This window comes from Grammomys surdaster, unplaced genomic scaffold, assembly GCF_004785775.1.
Source record: "Grammomys surdaster isolate TR1022 unplaced genomic scaffold, NIH_TR_1.0 383, whole genome shotgun sequence".
NCBI lineage: Eukaryota > Metazoa > Chordata > Mammalia > Rodentia > Muridae > Grammomys > Grammomys surdaster.
Genome location: NW_021604802.1, coordinates 443 through 9,385, shown reverse-complemented (window position 1 = coordinate 9,385; position 8,943 = coordinate 443). Strand labels below are relative to the sequence as shown.

General features: G+C 39.9%; 1 protein-coding gene across 1 annotated transcript; it reads right to left on the bottom strand.

Moving 5' to 3' along the window:
- Nucleotides 1-644: 644 nt before the first annotated feature.
- LOC114632682 (protein-lysine methyltransferase METTL21C) lies at nt 645-8,204 on the bottom strand. The gene is made up of 4 exons (XM_028781275.1): nt 8,123-8,204; nt 4,701-4,852; nt 1,545-1,662; nt 645-1,039 (listed from the first exon to the last, which is right to left on the bottom strand). The coding sequence occupies exons 1-4, from the start codon at nt 8,202-8,204 to the stop codon at nt 645-647; spliced, it is 747 nt and encodes a 248-aa protein (XP_028637108.1).
- Nucleotides 8,205-8,943: the final 739 nt, after the last annotated feature.

Genomic DNA, 8,943 nt, shown 5'->3' with positions numbered 1-8,943 from the left:
GACTTACGTTTTTTATTTTCATGATGTTTTATAAGTGCAAGTAATTACATTTTTCTTCTACTTTTGCAAGAATTTTAATCAAAAATTTGTGGGGAGAAGAAAAACAGGCCATCTAGAAATCTAATGGAAAATTGTCATACATAATTGAGGTAAAAGTATTTGTAAATTCTATAGAGAAGTTTTTGTTAAGATACATACATAACTGAGTGTGCACATGTATGTGTGTGTGAGTGTGTGTACCTGTGGTACATATCTCAGAGCTGCTATAAGCTACACAGTGAGACCCTGTCAAGCTCAGTGTTATTAATTATAACACGCATATTGGTACACATAAAATCCAGGTACTAGAACAGAAACAAGGAGGATCCCACTTGTTCATTTTCTTCTTTGTGTAAGCTCTTATTTAAGACCTTAATACACTGAGAAGTCAGCAAGACTACTTTCGTGTCTCTGTTTACTTTTTGTAGATACTTAGACTGGCGCCACATAATCTTACCATCTTAGAAAGTTGTATATTGAATTGCATTTATTCTAGCCATACCGGTATGGTATAGTGTACTGGTATGGTATAGTGTACCGGTATGCTATAGTGTACCGTCTAATAGCTTCACAAGACACTGATTGTTTCAAAGGCTCTTTATATCTCAGTCCCATTTTCGTACTCCTTTAAACAGCTTGACTGATGACTCTGAATGTTCAGCCAAGAGAGTGGTATCAAAAACTTGCTTGAACTTACTTAAGAATTCATAATCAGCACTAAATCTGAATTTGTTTGCCCAGAGCACCACAGTGCCTGGCTGGGAAAGGTACACCATGGTAGCGAGCAGCTTATCCAGGAAGTAGTGGTGGTAGACAACATCAGAAGCCAGGACATAATCATAATAAAAGGTTGACTTAGGGAACTTCTGGTCCAGGTCTTCCCCCCATACCAGTTCTTTCACTTCAGGTAGATGAGCTGTGTGTTCTAGTGTGTTTTTTAAAATATTGTATTGAAGATTTCCTAGAACACCAGGCAGGTCTGTTGCTGTGACTTGAGCACCTATAAGAAAAAGAAATGATAATGCTGCCTTGAGATATGAGCAGCCACAATTTCCTTTACTAAGAGATAGACAAGAAACATCTACATGTCTGACCCCTGCCTCTGTTAGTATACAGGCTGAGAAAGCTGATGAAATTTAAACTAGAAAGCTTCCTCCTAATAGTCCTGACCTAGGATGATTGGCACCACATTTGATGTCAGTAGCACCCCAACTTAAACCTCTACCCCCACTCATGAATGTCAGAGGGGGGTTCCTTGTCATACCTTTGGACTCTCACCTCCCATGCATGAAAACTAGGTAAATTAAAGTAACTACTGGAAGACTAATGCCTCCAAGACTATTTGAATAACCAGTGATGCTTGTCAAGTGACATTTAAAGGCAATTCAATAAAATTGTGGCCAAGCCACATCCTGTCAGTAGTAAGAAATCAGAATTGTCACAGAAGGGTTTTTTTGTTTTTTTTGTTTTTTTTTTTTTTAATGAGAACAAGAAAAAAAACAAACCTAAAAGACTGGACACAATGGAAACAAGGCCTGGTCCAGCACCAATTTCAAGTATTTTAGCATCTTGAAGATTTAATTCCTCAGTATGGTCTTCTAAATATTGACACAAAGCTGTAGCCTAAAAGACATTAACAACAATTTTTCTTTTTGAAATTGGGTCGTTAGAAACCAGGAGTAAACCATTGTTGCTTGTAGGTAAACATTGAAACATAATCCTAAATATTTTAAGTTTAATAAGTGTTCTATAGAAACCAATAGAGCCAGATACCATGGCTCAGACCTGTAAGTACTAGGAACTTAAGCAAGCCTGAGCTACTATGCGATTCTTCTCCCCTGGTCCAAAATCAAACAAAATAGAAAAAAACTAAATAGAAAGAAAAACTTAATAGAAAGAAAAATCAATCTCTGCCATGAATGTTATAATTCTACCTAAAGACCGGGAAAATCAGTTCCAGTCTTAAATCAGGAATGTGCAATGAAAACTAGCAAATCCTGCCAGCCTTTTCATGTTGGGTCTCTAAGTGCTTCAGGTAAGTTATATGAATTTGAACACTTTTTTCCCAGCTCTTTTAAGAAACTATAGATTAATTAGGTTTGTTACATTGAACAGCTGACCAGTTTGTGTTCCTCCCCCACTTCTTCTCCCTCTCCCCTTCCTCCTCTTGGGTGACAAACATTGTCAAAATAGTACTTCTCAAAGTGTTCAGAGTAGTTTGTTAAAAATACAGATCCTTAGCTTCTGTAGATCTACATGTCTAGATCAGCCCTGATAATATCAGTCTGGACTACAATATGAATGAGAAATTTAGTTTTTATTCATGATATTAAATGTCCTTTTTATTCTTTGTTTCTGCCTTTCATAACTTTTCTATAATGAGATATAACACTTCATTGATTCATAAAAATGTTATATTGGCTGGGCATGGTGGCACACACTTTTATTCTCAGCACTTGGGAGGGAAAGGGAGGAAGATCCCTAAAGTTCAAGGCCAACTTCAGCTACATAGTGAGCTCCAGGACAGCCAGGACCTTGCTGCCAAAACAGTATGGGGGGGGAGCACACATATATACATGTGCAAATGAAATTTCAGCAATGCCCTGGGAAGGACTAAAAAGATAAGTATTTGCAAAAGAGTTACGAACCCATGTATACACAGACTAGGGTTTCAGGGAAGAAATGGAGATGAAAAGCAGTTGAGCTCTCTAGTTTGCACTCCACTTTTTATTTGGGCTAGGCAGGAAGTTGCTAGCCAGGGAATTCCTGAACTCCTGCTCTCACCATTGCAGGTCATAGGGTGAATAGCACAGTAACCCTACCCCATTGCATCCTGTGTTCTTTTCGAATAGATATCTTCAAGGGTAATAGCAGCTATCTATGCTGTCAAGGTACTCTAGTGTGAACCAGTTAAAAATTACTGTGCTGTATTTAGTAGCATAAATGAGGCAGGTGGGACTGGGTAGAATAGAGGTCACTTGGAAGTCAGTACTGCCTTCCTGGTGCAGCGCGAGGTGAGCCAGCTGAGGAAAGATGTATGTGGCCTGCCGGGTGAGAGTAGCAGATGTCAGACAGCACCAAAGCAAGGGAGTGGGTTTTGGTTGACAAGGAGAAAGTGCTTGTGTGTACCTTCAATATTGAGTGTTGCCTACAGTGTTTCAGAGAACATATTGAGCAATCTTGTGAAGATGACTGAGGCCAGCCTCCCTCTGAGCTCTGAGAACACCCTGCCCTCCAATAAGTGTCATCTGGAGTGTCATTTTGTCATTTCAGTGCCCCTGCTCTATCCCTCAAAGCAAACTCTGAAGTAATTCTCTCCAAGGACAGATGTACCAGAAATCATACATTCACTTTGTGTAGCTATCTGAAACAAATCCCAGGGCAAGCCCATTTGGTACAGGACAAGCTGAAGCCTTAACTTTTCTAATGTCTTACCATCACTATAGTTACACGTTTGCCTGGTGTTTTCAAACTTCTGGTTAGGCAAAAGACCATTGCTGGAAGGAAACCGTACCTATGTATGAATTACTAAAAGAGCACCCAGACCTGAAGTCCTGGCTTTTCTCCCACCTACTAACAGTCCCCAAGACCACCTGGAGAGTCCAGTGGTACCCTCTTCATGACTAATCAGTGTTTCACGGTGCCACCATCATGGCTTTCTAGTTTAGAGTCCCTTTACCGTGTATATGTATAATTAGACAGGTTTAAAGAAACAGTCACCTCCTTTCCCTACCCAGTCATCAATCAAAATATTTGAAGATCTCAATATAACTCCCAAACATCTGCAAATTTCTGCTCTGGACCCTTTCTAATGTTGACGGCCGTATATTGGAGAAACTGGGCCTCAGACCACTCAAGAGTTGAGGTTTACCAAATCTGTGAACCTTACTGAGTTCTGGTATTCTCAGCTGTGAGGTAGGAATAATGTTGCACCAATCACTACAGCTCATGTGGGCCTAGGAATAATGCCTCATTAATCTTTACAATCATGTCAGCAACTAATTGTTAACCAGTGGTTCACATTTTAAATATGGATACAAGATAGATGGACAATGACTGCCCATGATCACACAACCTCAAAATACAGAATTTTGTCTGTTTCAGTACCATCCTTACAAGCATGGGAAGGTGAAAGGTAGAGAAATGACTCCTGAATGTTTCTTCTGAAGTATGTATTGTTTTCCATGTGAAAGAGTCTGAAATAACTGGATGCCTGAGAATGAGGAGGAACCCAAAAGTGCCTATTGCAAATTCTAAACTATAGATTTTTAATTTTTTTCATATAGTAGTTGTATCAGTTTTACTTCCCATTTTCAATGTATTCTACTTATGTCAGTTGAAAATATTTCAATAAATATTGATTAGGGCTAGGGGTATGTGTGATAGATCACTTGTCTATTGTGATGAAAAGGAAGGGAAGGCATAGGCAAGGAACAAGAGGACGAAGGTACAGGAATAGGAGAGGAGGATTTTACTTCAAAGCCAGTGCTGCTGGAAGAAATGCTGTAGGTCTGAAGAGCCCAAATTCCTGGGAAACTAGGCAGTTATTAGTTGCAAAAGCACAGAGGTAAGAAGACACACGGCCAGTTGTTGTAGGCAACACAGAAGTACAAACTGTTTTATCTCCAAGAAAGCTGGACCACAAATGTAGCAATTCTCACCCCTGGCCACACCACTGTGCCATAGTTCTCAATGGATTCTTGAATGATGATCTTTTTGCCTGCGAACTGATAATGCTCTTGTGTGTAGCTGCCATAGTCTGTAAGAACAAATTTCTGGATGCTACGAAGAGATGACTCTATCCTGTCAGACTCTGTAAAGCAGAAAAATCAGATGGGCCTCAATAAGATAATAACAGATGAAACAGTTTCTCCAACAGGAGGTATAGTACTGTACATAGAACACAAAACTGAATTACATAGGGTGATATGGACATGAAATTCACATGTGACAAAATGACAAAGTATGCCCCTGGTGTTTCCTTAGGAGAGGACAAAAGAGGTGAACATGCATATGGCTATTTTTGGATCTTGGGGTGAGATGGCATTCCCACATATTGGCAGGAGTATGATCTCTTAAATCCATAACTACCCTCAAAAGGCCTAACCTACCCACAGTCAAACCAGCTTTCCAAGCCCAGGGAGGCTACTAACCAAACTCGAGATATTAAGTTACAACTGCTTTAAATACTCCTTGAGCCCCATAACCCATGATAGCAATTCTCACATGTCATAAAATAGGAAGAGAGCACCTTCCAGGGCTAGTATCATGCAGTCATAAATCTTAATGTTTTCCAGTGTTTAAGAGGATCAGTGAGGTGAAATGTCAGGAGGGAGGCTGAGGATGCAGAGCACAGGATCTACTGTTGGCTAAGAACTAAAGTGGCACCAACAATGGGGATTCTGGCTTGGAGCAGATGGGTCATGTATGGCCCTTGTCTTTAGATCCTGGGATGTGACTAGATTTTGACAGAGGAGTAGAATCTGGCCTCTAGAAAAGAGATGGGAGAGCAATCAATGAACATTTGATGTCTTTCAGAACAGCCACTCAAGGTGGAAAAAGGAGGCGACTTTGGAAAGAATCCTACATAGTTGTAGCTTCCTTCAGGGCAGGCCCTACAGTGACTTCAGGTGACATTGACTATTGCATAGAATTTTAAAAATAAGCTGGGGCTCATAGTTTATGTGTCTATATATGTCTTCATTTTTATTTCCTAGAAGTTTGTTGCATTTTAAGATGGTATCAGTGTGGGACATATTAGGAACAGGTTCTTACCAATAGTAAGGGTGATTGAGTCATTTATATATTAGGGAAGCCTTGGTTCCTTTAATGGTATCATGGTTGTTAACAAGCAGGCAGTTCTGATTTACACCACTCAAAAGAAAGAAACTTCTGTACTGATCCAACAGCTAAGTTTCAGTAGCTCATTGAGAGCCAGTGCAGTCATGGTGCCGCTCTCTCCACTGTAAAGTTGTAGGCCCAGACCCACAGCCTTCACAGTGACCTGACAGATAAGCCTCATCTTTATGAATGACTGATGAGGTCTTTGAACCATGGGGCTGTGAGCTTATACTGAATCTAGTTCAGACAGATAGAAAGTCAAGGAACACAATGGAGAATGTTTTACTCCCAGGTTCTACAAGGAAGAAGAGACACTGATTTACAAGGACCCTGTATAAACATACTCACCATGAGTGGTGTGTGTTCCAGCAACAGAGAAAATGGAAGTAACATGGAAATCATGTCACAGTGAGATGTGTAAGATGGCTAAAGGTGAGATTTTAGTAGTTTTTAAAATTTATTTTCATGTCTGGGTATTTTGCCTATAAGTATTCCGGTATGTCTGTGTGCCATGTGGGTACAATATATGGTACAGTGTCTGCAGAGGCCATAAGAAGATACCAGATCTGGAACTGGATGGCTAAGGTGATGAGCCACCTGTGGGTACTAGGAATCAAACTCTTCCTCTGGCCGAGTAACCGTGCTCTTAACCACTGAATGATCCCTCCAGCCTGAGATTTGGGTAGTTGTAGTTACCGTTGGTCTTTAATCTATCTAATTGTTAGTTACATAACATCAAATGTTTCTTGGCCACAAGTAACAACCAGATACAAACTTCATGAAATTCACAGCCAGAATAGGCTGTCTCCAACACACCAGACCATCAGGGATTCCTGCAAGACCCATCAGGTTCCTCACCCAGTTTATACCCATATACACTTTATATACCTTATACACCCAGTATATACCTGTATCCTTTTCTCCCAAGGACCACCATTGTGACAACAGTTTTCTCTCTGTACTGTGGATAAGTTGGTGGGCTGATTTTGTAAGTAAACAAGTACTAAGTTTGGCAGTTACAGTATCCCTATCAGTATTATTTATTATTGTTATTCATTTACTTATTTTGAGATATGTAAAACAAGTGGGTCTTGATTTCTTGATTCCCCTATCTCAGCCTCTCTTCTATTGGGAATACTGATGTGCACTACTGTCCCTTTCTTCAATCAATTAACATTACTTTAAAAACTGGTTGCTACAAATTTTTCTCTGGCCTCTACACACATACTGTGGCATGCACATACTTTAACACACATAATCTAAAATGTATTAAGAATAAAAATAGGTGCCGGGCTGTGGTGGTGCACGCCTTTAATCCCAGCACTTGGGAGGCAGAGGCAGGTGGATTTCTGAGTTCAAGGCCAGCCTGGTCTACAGAGTGAGTTCCAGGACAGCCAGGGCTATACAGAGAAACCCTGTCTCGAAAAACCAAAAATAATAATAATAATAACAATAATAATAATAATAATAATAATAAAGAATAAAAATAGGCATTGGAGGCATGTGACAGCCTAGCAGTTAAAAGTGCTGGCTTCCAAGCCTGAGCGTGGAACCCTCATGGTAGAAGGAAAGAACTAACTCTGGCACGTTATTTCCTGCCTTCTACCTGTGTGCCAGGACATGCACAACAAAACATAAATAAATATAATAAAAATTTAAACACAAGCATATAAATAGTTTTATGTAAGCCCTCTGAAGGTCTATAAAGAGAAAAATATCTGTATTATACTGTAGTTTCATTTATTACTAGTAAATAGATTAGAATTTTAGAAACAGTTACATTTTATGAAAACAATATGAAAAAATAACTTAATACCCTCTTTAGGTGAAACTTTTTTTTTTACCACTGTAAACGTTTTTTTTTTTTAAATGGTTCTCAGGACATCCTTGGTTATGTCTATTTGCCTCTGAATCTATCCCTAGACATAGTTCTAAACTTCTACATGGCTCTAAGAGGAAATACCTCTGATAGGGAACCACTGTCAGAAAAAGATGCCAGGAATATATCTGAGTGAGAAACAAAAGCAAATCTAAATTCCCTTATAATGGTTTTAAAAGTTGTTTCAAACGTATAGCACTCTTAGACCTGCACACATGATAAAACATTGTGGAAATGGTATCAATGAAAACGAGAAGGTGATTGGTTTTGTTTTCTGCTCTTCTCTATTATAGTTTTTTTAAAAATCCTAGCGTTTAAAAGAAACACATATTCTTGCGGCTGGGAAATGTTGTAAGTACTTACCTACTGAGGGTCCTGCAAAACCATCCTCCTGTGGAGTCCCTGAGCATAGGGGCTCCTGGGCCGTGTGGAGATGCTGATCCATAACCAGAGCCTGTTGAGAAGGAAAAGACATTTCAGACTCAGCCTTGCAAGGCTCCCAGGAGTACTGCTTATTGCTTTATCAGTTGCTGGGTCAAACGAACAAACAAAATCTCTGCTTATCAGCTTGGTTCCTCAAGGTGAATAAGGCAGCCATCCAAGGATCTGGTTTTACAGAGTAAGATGCAGCTCCTATGATCAAGAAGAAATGCAATCAAGAGCAGGTTCACCTGGGAGCATATGCTGCTGTTCCTCATCACAGCCTAGGACTGTAGAGCTCATCATTAAGTTCTGGGGTTACAGTTATTTCAAATAACTTTTGGAAGACAATTTCAGTAAAGAAAGCCTGTCCAACATTGGGTGCCACTGGGGACACTTGTGGATTGTAGTTTAATGAATCATGGGTAAGAGACCCAGCTTGGATCAGACTCTGAGACTGTGTTGAAATACAGCTCTAGCTAGGAGACTGATATGGCTCCCTACTTTCAGTGTCCTTAATCCCCTTGCTCACCTACAAGAAGACTGATTTGCAACAGGAGAACTGGCCAGAGACCACTAATAGGCACAAAAGCCACAGGCCTGTTTATCTTGGGAGATTCAGAGCACTCGGTATTTGCCGAGTATAAAAGCAGATACTGCCATTGGAAGGTTAGTGAGATAAAATAGAAACAGAACCAGCACTAGGAGGGTGAACACTCACTGTCATCAAAAATCACAATAACCCCCATAGCTATTGACCTACC